General features: G+C 44.6%; 1 protein-coding gene across 2 annotated transcripts in view; it reads left to right on the forward strand.

Moving 5' to 3' along the window:
- Nucleotides 1-15,123, forward strand: part of LOC147701659 (transmembrane channel-like protein 7) — a 475,400-nt gene that overhangs the window by 143,340 nt on the left and 316,937 nt on the right. For both annotated transcript variants that reach the window (XM_086930288.1, XM_086930289.1), the window contains exon 2: nucleotides 7,124-7,337. In XM_086930288.1, coding sequence (XP_086786414.1) covers nucleotides 7,124-7,337 — 214 coding nt within the window. The remainder of the gene's footprint in view (nucleotides 1-7,123; nucleotides 7,338-15,123) is intronic.

Genomic DNA, 15,123 nt, shown 5'->3' on the forward strand with positions numbered 1-15,123 from the left:
TTTCTATTGTTGATGTCATAATATAAATACAGGCAAAAGAATGCAGAGAGATTGTTTTATTTTTCTTATTCCCTTGAACAATGCTTCATTCTTTTTAGAATTTCAATAGAGAACGCTTTATTATGTGCGTCATTGAAACGCAGAGGACGAGGTTGAATACCAGCGTCTTACGTTACTGATGCGCATGCGTGTGTAACACGTCACTGACACGCAGAGAGTCTTCTCTTGGAAGGCACTGTGAAGCGTCTTACGTTACTGATGCGCATGCGTGTGCAACACGTCACTGAGACGCAGAGAGTCTTCTCTTGGAACGCACAACGTTTTTTGAATCTACGCGAGCAGCGCGAGCAATTTAACTGTTTTCTATCGCGCGCCACGTTATTTATTTTCACTTCGCTTCTTTTTTTTTTAAAGTCCCCTTATAATTTAAATTTCCTCCCGCTGTGCTCCTCACCGCACAATTTAGTCTTCATACGTCTATTTCTTTTCTTTTAACTGCCGCTGGGAAGACAACGCTTCCTTTCCAAACAGGTCAGCCGCTGGGGAGGAAGATCGATTCAGGGACGGCCGCGTGTTGAGGCTTTAAGGTAGGATCGTCGCCAATAATAATGTGGTGTTTCCAAAATGAATTAAGCAGGAAACAAAGAGAAGTTTACGAGTGCAGTTTATTTGCCTCATCCACCAACAGCCCAAGGTCGTAACTGACCAAGAATACACAGTACATTCTTATTCTAAGAACCATCAAGCATTCTTATTCTAAGAGGTGTTCTGAACAGGGAAGCTAGAACCTAGAGGGAAAAGGATGTAAGTTACTTAAAGCACAACATTACAGTAGTGGTATGATATGGACTGGATTTGAGAAATTGTGTTACATGTGTAACGTGAAGGCGATGTGGTAGGTATGAAAGAAGTGCAAAGTGGACAGGCTAGTGCTAATGAAGGCGAGATAAGAGGATAATTAAATGTAGGGGGGGACTTAGCTGCTACTTTTGTATTTCATGACCTTCCTGATACTGTCTGAGACTGCCTCAGATCACTGAGCTAGAGTACCTGGCAACATACATACGATTTGTTTCATATTCATGTTCATGTACCAATTGCTTTTCGATTGACCCATAAACGTTTCATGTTCTGAGGACTCTTTAATTTCGCTCCATAATGTGCGATTTCCTATAACTTACGTTTCACAGTAAAGTCTCTAGATTCTTTTGAAAATGTCCCAATCCTAACATAATTATCAAATGTGACCCTGTTTTCCTCCCTGCTAAATTATATACCCCCTATATGGCACTCTCCCCCTGGGAATGGATGGTGCGAATCTATTCAAGTGAGGGCAAACCTCGTAGTTTGCATGTTAAGAGTTGCTTAGGAATCCAGAACATCTACAAATGAAGCAAGTTCTTCTATTCATGGCTAAGAACACCTTTTCGTATGTATCTTGCCAATAAGAAAATATACGCAAAGCTTATTGCATACCGTGCTCCATAACTTTATTTAAAAAGCAGCAGGCAAAATGTATGAATGACCGCTGCAGAGCTTCACATTGTCGTGTACAAGGAGAGTGAGAGGTATGTGAGCAGTGAGAGTGAAGGGTGCCTGTTGTGAGCTAGAGGTGGTTCAGTGCTGGGTGAGCATTGTGTGGGCAGTTGGTGTGAAGTGTGTGAGTGTAATTTGAGTGTGTGAGCGTAATTTGAGTGTATGAGTGTCCGGGGTTAGTGAGATGTGGGAGTGTGCAGGGGAGGGGTGTGTTTTTAGAGGGTGATCTGTGTATGAGTGTGCAAAGAGAGCAGTGTGCATGCGGGGTGGGTGTTGTAAAGGTACGTAAGCAGTGTGGTGAGTGCTGGGAGAGTGGTTCAGGAGTGTGCTAGGGAAGTGGTTTGAGTGCAGAATGATCGGTCAGCTTTAGAGGTGTGTGAGTGCGCGAGGTGAGAGGTGGGTCAGTGAGCAGTGGGGCAGGTGGATGAGTGAACGGGGTGAGTGGTGTGAGTAGAGACTGGGCGGTGTAATGATTGTACAAGGTGGGCTGTGTGTGCAGCATGAGCTGTGTTTATGTGCAGTGTGTGCAGTCTATGGGGCATATTTTAAAGGTAGTGGCAGAGTGCAGCGGTAGCCTCCTTGGCGTAACGCCACTCTACACCACTTTTGAAAAACACAGGGCTGCACCGTATTTACAAGGATATAGTGCCGCTCGTTTCCCCCTGTACTGGCTCTAATTTAACCGCCTAGCGCCAAAGCAGACACCCTTGCACCATAGTGCAAAGGAACCTACGTTGCAGGGGAAGATTGTTTATCTGCAGGAAGGCGTCCCTCCTGCACATAAACAATCCGAAATGGTTTTTTGTAACTTCTATGGGTGCTGCTTAATGCAGCATACATAGAAGTTACCCAACGTCACTTTTTAATGATTTTTTATGTGCAGGAAGGTGTTCCTTCCTGCACATAAACAATAAATGGCCTTTTGCTGTTTCTATTTGTGTTGCACAACACAGCAAGCATGGAAACAGTACAATTGAGGAGAAATTAAACATTTCTCCTCGCTGCGCCAAGGTAAGACCAGGTTTTCCCTGGTCTTAATTTTGGCCCTGCACCATATTTATGCGATCCTTCTAAATATGGGGCAACATCAAAATCAATTGTTGATTTGGTGGAACACCCATGACAACACCTATTGCCCGCCCCTTTCACACCAAGTGTAGCGTGAAAGGATGTCTTATTTACAAAGCAGTGTTAAGCCATGTTAAGTGGCTTAACGCAGCTTTGTAAATAAGGCAAAGCCCCTATCACCACCACAACATCAGAAAAAGTGATGTTGTGGTGACAATAGGGGCTTGTAAGTATGTCCCTTTATGTGTAAGTTAAGTGGTCTGTCTCTGTATGAGAGTGGTGTGGGATGTGAGTGCTGAGAAAGAGGTGTGTGAGTGGTCTAAAAGTGCATGATGAGTGGTTTGTAGAAACAAAGAACACAATTGCTAGGGTGCCATTAGTAGTTGTCATGGACAACCAGGCAGCGATGTGTACTCAGGTGAACTTGTAGTGCTGCCCCTCACGACTGCCCAGGCAACCCAGCTGGTCATGTGGCAACCAATGGTTGCTCGCTGGGCAAACCGCAAAATTCAAAACGTGGCCACCAATGGCCACTGAACCTGACCAGTCCGATCCAACACATACCTGTCTCTGGTGCCTGCGATCTGGTGCCTTGGTCCCTTGCCCACAGGTGGGGGACCACAGTGAGACCGGTCACATCTCAAACCAGACATTTACACACTCATAAACATATAGCTGATTCTGCAAAAATTCTTGCATTAGAGAATATACCATTCTCTGGCTGTATTTACTACACTCATAAACACAACACATTTTTGTTTTCATATAAAATTACAATATGTACAGTACTGTATTGTGATTTTCACATGGACATAACTAATACATTAAATTTCCTAGCAAATACTCCATAGCTAATGTATAATATTTTATGGCAAATACTCCAAAGGAGTCATGGTTGACCACCCATCAGGCCCTTGAGGCATCGACTGATTCAATTGATTTGGACCCAGGGAAAAACCTTTGCTGGTCCCTCTACAGTCGTTCTCTACAAGTCAAACTCATCTGCCCCCTCAAGATGGGGGGAGCTTGGACCAGCATACCAGTTGGCCCCCTAAACAACCAATACAGGGATTTCCTCTGGCACCCATTGGAATATGGACCTTCGCAACTGGGACATAGCTTAGTCCCTTGGAGCAGCCACCGTCTCCCAGTATACCCAGGGGACTGTGATCGAGAACTCTGGTTGACTATGGACAATCGCTATAGTGGGCGTCCCCGCCTTCCAGTAGAGACCATACTACCCCTGCCCCAGCTTGAGCTAAAAGCTTACAAATCCAATTCCATCTTGAATTTGCCTGCACTTATATTCCTGATGCCCCAGGTTGTCTACCTGTTTTTTGGCCAAACATGGCTCCTCCCCTACCATGATGAGCATTATGTGAGTGCTCAGGGTGAAAGGTGTGTGCAAAGGGTGAGAGATGAGTTCGCAGCATGAGTGGTGTGTTAGTAGTGTGCCCGCACAGAGTGAGAGGAATGTGTGGAGTGTGAATGGAGGGTGTGAGTGGTGCGGTGTAGGGTGTCAGGTGTGTCAGTGCAGGGAGAAAGGTGTGTGAGCAGTATGTGAGTGCAGGGTGAGCTGTCTCTCACATGAAGGATGAACAATACCAATACAGGACGAGAACCTACCTAGAAGGGCTACCGAAACCCTTAGGCAAGGTGCTGACGAGGGACAAACTATGGCCTTAATCCTCTTAGACCTCAGCGCGGCGTTCGACACTGTAGCACACTCCATCTTGCTACAGTGTCTGAACAAAGGCGGGGTGAGAGGGGCAGCGCTGAAATGGATTCATTCATTTCTTGCAGGCCGAGGCTTCCAAGTGAGGCAAGGTGATCATTACTCGGAGCAAATCTCTTTGGATCAGGGGGTGCCGCAGGGCTCGTCCCTGAGTCCGACACTTTTTAACCTTTATGTTGCCCCGATTGCCACCTTAGTAGAGAGTTACGGCCTTCGAATGGTGTCTTATGCCGACGACACGCAGTTGGTCATCTCCCTGTCGCGTGAGCCCGGTCCCTCGGCGGACATTTTCAGAGCTTGCATGCAAGACCTTGCTGCCTGGATGTCCGCCAATTGCCTCAAGCTCAACGGAGGCAAGACCGAGGTGCTGGTAGTGGGGGGAGGCCAATCGGCGTGGACGTCGGCATGGTGGCCGCCTTGTTTAGGTCCAACACCCACCCCTTGCAAGAAAGCAAAGAACTTGGGCATCTGGTTTGATTCCGACCTTACCTTTGGCCCCCAGATCAATCAGGTGGTTGGATCATGCTTCGGGACTCTCAAAAGTCTTAGGAAGGTATTGAAGTTCTTACCTATCAGAGCCCGTCAAACCCTGGTACATGCACTAGTCACATCAAAGATGGACTATGGCAATCTTCTCTACTTAGGGACCCTGGAGAAGAATCTGAGCCGCCTACAGGTTTTACAGAATGCCGCTGCCCGACTAGTGCTCAGACTACCCAGAAGAGCCGCATCCATAGCGGCCCTCCGATCTTTGCACTGGCTCCCGATCAGAAGCAGGGTAGAATTCAAGGCACTATGTACGTGCCACCGGATTATCAATGGGAGGTCTCCTCTCCCGTTGAAAGGACTGCTGACACCCTACGAGCCGTCCCGCTCTCTGAGATCTTCCGGCTCAGGACTCCTAGTCATTCCTAAGGTGTCCAGAGCTTGGATGGGCGGAAGATCCTTTAGGCACCTAGCAGCTTCTAGATGGAATAAGCTACCCACGGCGTTGCGATTAGAACCATCAGAACCACTCTTTAGAGCCAAGCTTAAAACTGTACTATTCGCACAGTAAGTTGTTCCGCATGTGTAAGTTCCAGTAAATATCAGCTCCTCAGCGCGGGGACACGCCGCTGTGCGCCACCAAGCGCTTTACAAAACCCCCTAAATAGAAATAGAAAAAACCCCAAGTAAACAGTGCATGAGAGTGAAGGTGTGTGTGATGTGCAAGGTGACTGGCATGTGAACACTTAGTGAGTTGTATGAGAATAGTGTGAGTGCAAGGTAATCTTTCTGAATGCATGGTGAAAGGTGGGTAAGTGCAGCGTGAGGGGTGGGTGAGGGCAGGGTCAATTGTTGAGTGTGCTGTATAAGATGTGAATGGTGAGTAAGAGATGTATGAGTGTGAGTTGCCCAGATGGTGAGTGCAGCATAAGAGTTCTATAAGTGCAGGGTGAGTGGTGTGCCTGGCTGATTGCATAGCAAGCAACATGTCTGCATAGGTGTACGGTGAGGGGTGTGTCCTTTTAAATTTAGAGTGGCCCACATAGTTTTAAGTGCAGGGGGAAGCACGTTAAAGTCAAACCTATTGGCATTGCCGATGCTTGTTGTTATATGCAGACTATTTCATGTGTATCTCATGTTTTCTGCAGTTTTCTAAACAAAAATATAACTCAAAATAGTTGATTGAACTGCGATATCACTCTGAAGTTGAGGATAAACACGTTATAATTTGTTATCCACTTTAATATATGGGACAAAATTACCCCTGGTGTACCTCATAAGGATATTGCAAGTTACTGAGGCGTTTCATGACCATATAGAGGAATGAAGGCAAAGGCTGAGTTCCTTTAAAAAGTTAGGGAATTCTGAGGTGACTTGCCAGTTCCTTATCAGGTATGGCAGGAGGTGATTTATTGCTTATAATTGATGGTCACACTATCACCTTTCCCACCAACCACTTAAATCCTTAATGCATGGCTTTTTCATATAAGAGAGGTGTGTGTTTGCAAATGTGAAGAATAAAAATAGAATCATAGATTCTCTAGAGTGAAATTGAACACATAAAAAAGCTGTTAGATAATTATTGCAAAACGGTATTAGAATCAGTTTAATACAAGTCATTAAAAAATGTAAAGTAGAAAAATACATAAAGATTCTAACTTTTCTATACCTACCTTACAAAGTGTTATAAAAACATGTTGCAATAAATCACCCCTTTCAGATTGTCATTGTACAACTGGAAAAACAGGTAAATGAAAAAAAGTTGTGTTTTCTTTGTTTAAACAGCTGCTTTATTCTTTGTGACCCGGCCTGCCTTTCACTTAGGCTGCTGGTTCTGCCAGCAGGCATTGTGATCTCAGAACTTGTGACCTCAGTAATGAAATTGCATTTGACTTTTGTCACGATTTCTTTATAATGGGTGACTGAGTGCGTTACAAGTCGCCGATTGTTAAGAAATTCGAGACAGGCTTTTAATACAGCTATTGCAGAATCCCATGTATTATATGGGCAGATTTTAACGGGGTGATAAGGTTGAGAGCCTGAAGGAGGAGGGATTGTGGGACATGCTACAAAGCTTGTTGAGCTAACTTTGCTTGAGCTATGTAAAAGGTAAATAATACATTTGCTGTCCAATATTTCTTGCCGCAATGATGTCCCTGGTTGTGGCTACCTAGGTCGTTCTATTCTTGACCATTAGGTTTAACCATCACACAAAGAAGCGCACAACAATGACAAAATCATTCCTCAGAAATGCATATTCCTGGTACTGACTCTTCCATTCCTATTTGCAATCTACAGTTGTCGAATGGCAGGAACACTATCCTCAGAAACCTGTTAGTGCAGCACAAGGCAACAGGGGAATCCGAAAAAGACCGGTGGGGGCAGGAGTATCAATGCCCAGGGATATCAAAGAGGAGGACATCCATCTTCAGGAGTTGGTGGCTGAGCAGCTGGAGCGTGACCGACCACTTAAAGAGCTTGCCCTTCCCATTGCATCAAAACGGAGGATTCGGTAAGGACATCTTTCCAACCTACAGCTGCAGCTATGAGTAGGGCACCTTTGTAGGTGGTGTGCAGTCTGTATGAAGCTTGATTATACCTAGTATTGCAATATAGAAATCTCAAATACAGCATGAGTTACTGCATTCATTTCAGAATATTCATTCTTTGATGTACCTTTTCTCTTCGTCCCAAAATGCTAGATTCTAATTCCTTATCATTTACTTTTCCTGTTCTCGCTTTCACAGCTGATTGCATTATTTAAGTACATTCTACAAGTACTGATAATAGATGCTGTTTCATTGGTAAGCATTTAATCAACCACAAAAGGATGCAAAGCTTAGTCGTCCCTGATGAGATTTATTCCTGTGACCATCAAATGCAGACATAACTCTATAACAAATAAATGTACCCATTATGGAGCGGTGATATTTGGTGTAAATGTTCGGACCCAATATATTGGTGAATATAAATGCAGCTTTTGCAATATTAAGGATGCCAGTTTTGAGAAATTAGGTTGTTGGCTGATGGGGGTGGGACCCCTTCTCAAGCAACAACCCCAATCCTTGGTAGGATGATCCACAAAAGTCACTGAGTTAACGTGGTGCTTACCCCTTGGTAGTTTGGCATAAAAGCAGTCAGGCTTAACTCAGAGGCAATTTGTAAAGTACATGTATGCACCACACAAACAGTAATGAACATTAATAAAGTGAAATACAAAACAAGAAAAATGACACATCAAATTTAACCCTGGGTGTGGTTCGCGAAGCAAGCGTAGCGCTGTACTTCGCCCGGGGTTAATCAAATTAAAAACAGTGGTACATTTTTAAAAATAAAATGATAACAGAATGACACAAATCCAATCAGAAGAACCACAGAGAATCAGTTTTAAAGTTTTAGGTAGACATAAAGCCAGATTCATTATTGTCCTGTTTTGCGAGTCTTTAATAGCGATTATTAAGGAATCGCTATTAAGGACTTGCAAAACGGTATTCATGTAGGAATCGCAAAATAAATTGCGATTCCTACAGCTTCCTTATTTACGATTAGCAAATTGCTAATCGCAAATAAGGAATAACTCCCCATTCGGGCTGGATTGTTCCCATGAGGCACAGGGTCAGTTATTCCTTATTTGCGATTAGCAATCTGCTAATCGCAAATAAGGATGCGATTTCAAGGGTGCCAGGGGTGTCCAAAGGCCACCCTGTAGCACCCCTGAAATGGGAATTTACACTGATGTTGTGCACACACATGTCCAAAGGACATGTGTGTGTGTAACATGCAACTTAGAAAAATGCATTTAAATGTATTTTTCTAAGTTTTCGCTATTTACCACGAGGTTTGACTTCGTGGTAAATAGCGCTCCTAAATTGCGAATTCGCAATTTTTAAATGTTTCATGAATAGCATTTAAGGAATCTCTAATAGAGATTCCTTAAATGCTAATCCTCGCAAATTTGCGAATTCTTTATTAGCGATTTTTGCATTTGGGATGATGAATCCCAAATGCAAAAATTGCACTCGCAAAGGGCCAGATTCTCAGAATCTGGCCCTTTTGCAAGCGCATTTCGCTTGATGAATCTGGCTGATAGTGCCTAAAAGCACAAATCGTCACTCACGGTCATCTGATCATACTAGACCGGGGAAAGTCACAAGTTTAGGCTGACTGGTTTGGAGCAGGTTCTGGCTCCAGATACCAGGTAAGTCCCACCAAAAAAGTTACATTCTCAAAGTCCAGTTCAAAGAGTCCTATTTGCAATGGAGGTGCCGGTGGCTGAGAAGAACAGGAAGAGCATTGTGAAAAGTCGTCAGTGTAGCTGTCAGACCAGGCCTGGAGTTCCTTGCTCACTTTGCCACTGGATTCAAGCAAGCCTGGCTGAAGACGGCTGTAATGCCAGAAACCGGTCCTAGGAAGCTTGTTTCCAGTCCAGGGAAGGCATGGCTTGGCAGTTCGGGCTGGACTGTTCCCATGAGGCACAGGGTCAGACTGATTTGCATATGGCCATGTCTAAACTGGGGTGGCAGAGTGGGCTAAAGAACGGTGATGGATTAAACCCAGATCTGTTGACTGGGTATGAGTCTTTGATTTGCTCAGATGCTTAGTCCATCACCACCCCCTTCTGTACTGCTATGTTCGCCATAAGTTAGCAGGGTATGCTCAGATGTGAGTCCCTTGTGCACTTTGCCACTGGATTCAAGCAAGCCTGGCTGAAGACGGCTGTAATGCCAGAAATCAGTCCTAGAAAGCTTGTTTCCGGTCCAGGAAAGGCATGTCTTGGCAGTTCAGGCTGGACTGTTCCCATGAGGCACAAGGTCAAACTGATTTGCATATGGCCATGTCTGAACTGGGGTGGCAGAGTGGGCTAAAGAACGGTGATGGATTAAACCCAGATCTGTTGACTGGGTGTGAGTGTTTGATTGGTTCAGATGCTCCGTCCATCACCACCCCCTTTTGTACCGCTTTGTTCGCCATAAGTTGGCAGGGTATGCTCAGACGTGAGTACCTTGCTCACTTTGCCACTGGATTCAAGCAAGCCTGGCTGAAGACGGCTGTAATGCCAGAAACCGGTCCTAGGAAGCTTGTTTCCGGTCCAGGAAAGGCATGGCTTCGCAGTTCGGGCTGGACTTTTCCCATGAGGCACAGGGTCAGACTGATTTGCATATGGCCATATCTGAACTGGGTCGGCAGAGTGGGCTAAAGAACGGTGATGGATCAAACCCAGATCTGTTGACTGGGTGTGAGTGATTGATTGGTTCAGATGCTCCGTCCATAACCACCCCTTTTTGTACCGCTTTGTTCGCCATAAGTTGGCAGGGTATGATCAGACGTGAGTCCCTTGCTCACTTTGCCACTGGATTCAAGCAAGCCTGGCTGTAGACGCCTGTAATGCCAGAAACCGGTCCTACGAAGCTTGTTTCCGGTCCAGGGAAGGCATGGCTTGGCAGTTCGGGCTGGATTGTTCCCATGAGGCACAGGGTCAGACTGATTTGCATATGGCCATGTCTGAACTGGGGTGGCAGAGTGGGCTAAAGAATGGTGATGGATTAAACCCAGATCTGTTTACTGTTTGTGAGTGTTTGATTGGTTCAGATGCTCCGTCCATCACCACCCCCTTTTGTACCGCTGGTGTTACGCATTGTCAGCACTGTAGCAAGAAAATTCACTCAGGCGTCATGGACGGTAGTGGCTGGAGCCCCACATTGGCAGTCACCGTGATTTGTAATTGCTGTAGTGCACAGTGCAGATCTCACATTGCAGGTCGTCATTCGTGGTGACTGTAGCGCGAGGAGTCTGGTTCACTGGAGCTTTGCATGTGCATTCATTGCCAGTGGCGCAGTCTCGCCGTGAATGGGCCCATTTGCAGTCACAAAGAACCCAAATGGATTTCTCCTTTTATCCATAGGACTGCACTCTTTTGCCATGCAAGGGTCCACTGCCTGAGGAGCTACCTCTTGGGAACAGGGAATCACTATAGCAGAGGCTAAAAGAGCTCAGGCAGGTCCAGTTGTAGGTCTATTTGTGTCAAGTTCGGTAGCAGCAGGTCAGCTCGGCAGTTGCAGGGAAGCCTCTGAAGGCTGTTGTGTCCCTGTAGGTCAGAACAGGACATCAACCAACTGACCCATGGAGTTACTCAGGTTAGCCTGGCATTAAGAGAGAAGGTCCAGTCTTCCTTCTCTGAGAGCAGGGCAGGTCTCTAACAGCAGCGTAGTCCTCTGGAAAACAAGCAGGCCTGAAATAACCGAGCAGTTCTCTGGAGAACTAGCCAGGCTTCAATTGGCAGGTTGTCCTCTGGGGGACAAGGCAATAGTTCTTCTGTAGTCCAAAGGTCCAGGAGTGTACTGAAGTGGTCTTCTGAGGGTCCAATGTTTTTACCTTGTGCCAGCCTTTGAAGTGGGGGATTCTTCTAGGCTGCTTCCACATTTGGTTTTGGGAAGTTCTTCCTTCCCTTGTCAAGGTTCCAAGAACATTAGGGTGATAGACTAGTGTCCTGTTTCTTTTTGTGTGTGCTACAAGTAGCACTTTGAAATGTAAGTGGGGCAGGGAACAGTTCCCCCTCCCCCATCCTGCCAACACCTAGTCCCCTTTTGTCCTCCTGTCTGGGGGGAATACACAAAGGCCAACTGTCAACTACAGCTACTCATGTTACCCAGGACATAGGCAACACACACCAAATGGTTAGGACAAGAAAACTTAAACTTTCTAAAAGTGCCATTTTCAGAATTGTAACTTAAAATCCAACTTTAACATTAAAGAGGGTTGAAATTACAATTCAGTAGAGTCCAAACTTGACATCCCGATCTGTTCCCAATCGAACATTAGCACTTGTTCAGTGTTATAAGGTAGCCCACTGTTATCCAATGGGAGAGATAGGCCCCACAGTAGTGAAATACACATTTCGGATTTTTTTACTACCAGGACTTAAGAATACATGTCACACTTTTTGAAATTTATTTCCCCCTGCCCTATGGGCTGTTTAGGCACTCCCTTAGGGGTGACCTTTATGTTTTAAAAAGGAAGGTTTAGACCTAGCAAAAGGTTTATTCAAAGTCAAAGTCAAAAAGCTTTATTTCGATAAAACAATTATCATAAAAGCAGCTCAGTGGATCAGAAATTACAAGTAAAAAAAAACAGTAATAGATTAAAAAGATTTTTGTCTGTGTACAGAACATTTAAAAAAGACAGTAATTTCAGTAAAAATGCTTGTACAATCTTAAACTAGCCAATTAATTGATTGAATTTTTACAGATCAAGCAAGAATGGCAGTTCATTCAATTGAGAGTTTTTATAAAAATAGAATTAAACAGTTAGTTTTAGCTTTTTGGCTCGAATAGCCCAAGCACATGATAGAAATTTGGCTAGGGCACAAGCATAGGGTACACTACTATCAGATATGAGTATCCTAATTGCCACATCATGGCTCCTAGTCCCCAGCTGGCGGCATAGGTTTTTGAGCCAGACCCTCCTTGGAGTTGCGTACTCACTGCACTCGAACAAAAAATGTGCCAATGATTCCGGTTTGGCAAGACAAACTGGGCATAGCTCAGGCATTTCCATACGGGATTTCCATCTTGTGGTGAAAGAATTAAGTGGAAGGGTTCCCACTCTGAACCTGAAGTACAAGGCCCTATCAAAGGGTTTTCCAATTGCATCAAGGTACAGTTCCCGTCTAGGGCAATCTTTAAACCTCAGAAAATCCTCTGTAAGCCTGCCCAAGTTGGTACTAACATTTCTTTGTGAGCAAATCCAGTCCCAGTAAAGCTTTTTGAGGACTTGCTTCGGGGGTGAAGTTCTATTCAACCATGATTCAATTTGTCCCAACTTAGTTAGTAAGCTCTTCATGTCTTTTAGCCATTTGATTTTATGCCAACTTGGCGATGACATGATTTCTTCAAGGCCTCTGGCATATCCACTTAATTCTTCCACCCGCCAGATGCGTGCCCATAGTAATAATGGGCGGAATTTTGCAATATCGCCAATCTGGGGGCAGCCTAGGTCCAATTGTCAGTTTAGAAACGTACCCATGTTTTAAAAGCACAACTTAAGTAGGTGGCACAATGAGTGATACAGTCCTACAAGTAGCATTTAATTTGCAGGCCTTCTAAGTCATGACTTATAAGTAAATTAAATATACCAATCAGGTGTAAACCAATTGTGCCATGTTTTAGAGAGAGAGACCTTAGCACTGGTTAGAAGTGATAAAGTGCACAGAGTGCTAATGCCAATAAAAAACAAATTGATAAAACAGGATTAGTTAAGGCAAAATGTTTGGGGGAAGATCACACCTAGGATTTAAGGTCTAACACAGATCTGACCATGATTATGTTTCTTAAGAGCTAACAAGATGGCACATTAAGAAAGTGACTTTGTTCCTGTCTGTCCCATATTCTTAGCACCTGTGTTTATGATCTCTAAGGGTCACATAGTTGCACTACCTTAATGTTAAACAACAAGGAAGCACCACATTTGTATTTGTCAACATCTTAGCTCATCTGTGATCGAGGACTGATCCGCTCGTAGCTCAACTTTGCTGAGTTGCTGAGTGACTTTTGGAAATCACTGCTTCCCTGCTTGTTCGAAAAGGAGATTGTCAGCGCTTCTGAGGCTGAGGCTGCTCGATAGCAAGGGCAGGGACTGCGAGACCCAGGCTGCAGCGCAGGACCAACAGAGCGCACCTGGAGTCTCTTCCCGCCCCTGCTCCTCACTGATTGGCTGTGTGTTCGAGAGCGGCCTGTGATTGGCTGCCGCTACCATCAACTGCTCGCGGCCCCCGCTTCGCGGGTGCCGCTCGTAGCTCAACTTTGCTGAGTTGCTGAGTGACTTTTGGAAATCACTGCTTCCCTGCTTGTTCGAAAAGGAGATTGTCAGCGCTTCTGAGGCTGAGGCTGCTCGATAGCAAGGGCAGGGACTGCGAGACCCAGGCTGCAGCGCAGGACCAACAGAGCGCACCTGGAGTCTCTTCCCGCCCCTTGCTCCTCCTATAAATACATCCAGTTGACGCACAGCGGGACGCGTGCGGGACGCCGGGCTAAGCCCGGGCAAAGGGCGGGCCGTCTGTGGCCGTCCGTGGACGGTTGAGGACGGGCCACCCTACTTACGATCATCATATCAGGTCCCTGGTATTCACTCAGCTTTCCCACTGGTAAATATTTATATCTGTCTATTGTGAGTATATTGGGGACATTTAAGCTTCTTGAAAGCTCCTTTCTAATACTACAATTCCCAACGATACTAGAGACGATACAAGGGATTCATCATCCCTGACGACAACCGGAGCACAAATGGGCTTCAAGAAACTGAGATCTCGGACTGTCTATATGAAAAGAATGGGAACTGAAAATGCAGTACGAAACACTACTGATAAAGCTATTAAACAAGGTCGTTTAAATCATACACCAGCTATTACCGCTTATTTCTCTGCACTCTTGCCCAAAGAGAACCAAGGTATACAATCGCTAAGTAAGGATATTCAACTCAACGTAACAGACTCCGCTGGGGAGACTAAAAATCTCACAACAAAATCTACCCCAACGAAATTTAGCTCACAATCTAAGGAGGAATGTTTGGAATTAGACCTAAGCAACAAATTATCAAGTACTCCGAAAGACTTTCTTCTGTCATACCATGAAACGATTAACCTGAAAACTGTAACACCTATAAAAAACAGAGGGAGTGCAACCTTATTCGACGATACAAATATCAGCAAACAAATTATTGCAATAGAGAATAAGGATCTAGGAACAACTAATAGTATCCAGTCAAAAACCTCTTTACCTATCGTTTTGCTTGATCCCTCTCTTGACTCCTTCAATCTTAAAAATAACAATAACACTGCTGATAACGCTCCTCCAATATCTAAAGCTTTATTCTCCCTACAAGAGATACTGGAATCTGTTCTCTCATTTCTTGGTAATATCCTTGAAAACTCTGATCAAACATTGGACGTCCAAATAGGCATTTTAAAGCATTTGGTAGAAGAAAAAAAGAAAAAAGATTCCCACGTAGCAGACAAAATTAATACGTTACATAAAACCCATCTTGAGCAACATAGAACACTAAAGGATCACGAAAAAACTCAGGAGGAAAAAACGTGTGACCAGAGCACTCAAACCGTAGACATCCAAATACAAGAAAAACAAAAAATTGTTAACTCAAATGATTCAGTGATATATTCTTTGAAAAACTTATTTAAAGAAAAACATCAACAGAAAATAAAACACTTTCCATTATTTTCAAAAACTCTGGCAACGAATAAGTCTACGAATACTAACGCTCCTGAAATGCAGGAATCAAGAATAAAC

The sequence above is a fragment of the Lissotriton vulgaris genome, chromosome 7 (assembly GCF_964263255.1).
Source record: "Lissotriton vulgaris chromosome 7, aLisVul1.2, whole genome shotgun sequence".
Classification (NCBI taxonomy): Eukaryota; Metazoa; Chordata; class Amphibia; order Caudata; family Salamandridae; genus Lissotriton; species Lissotriton vulgaris.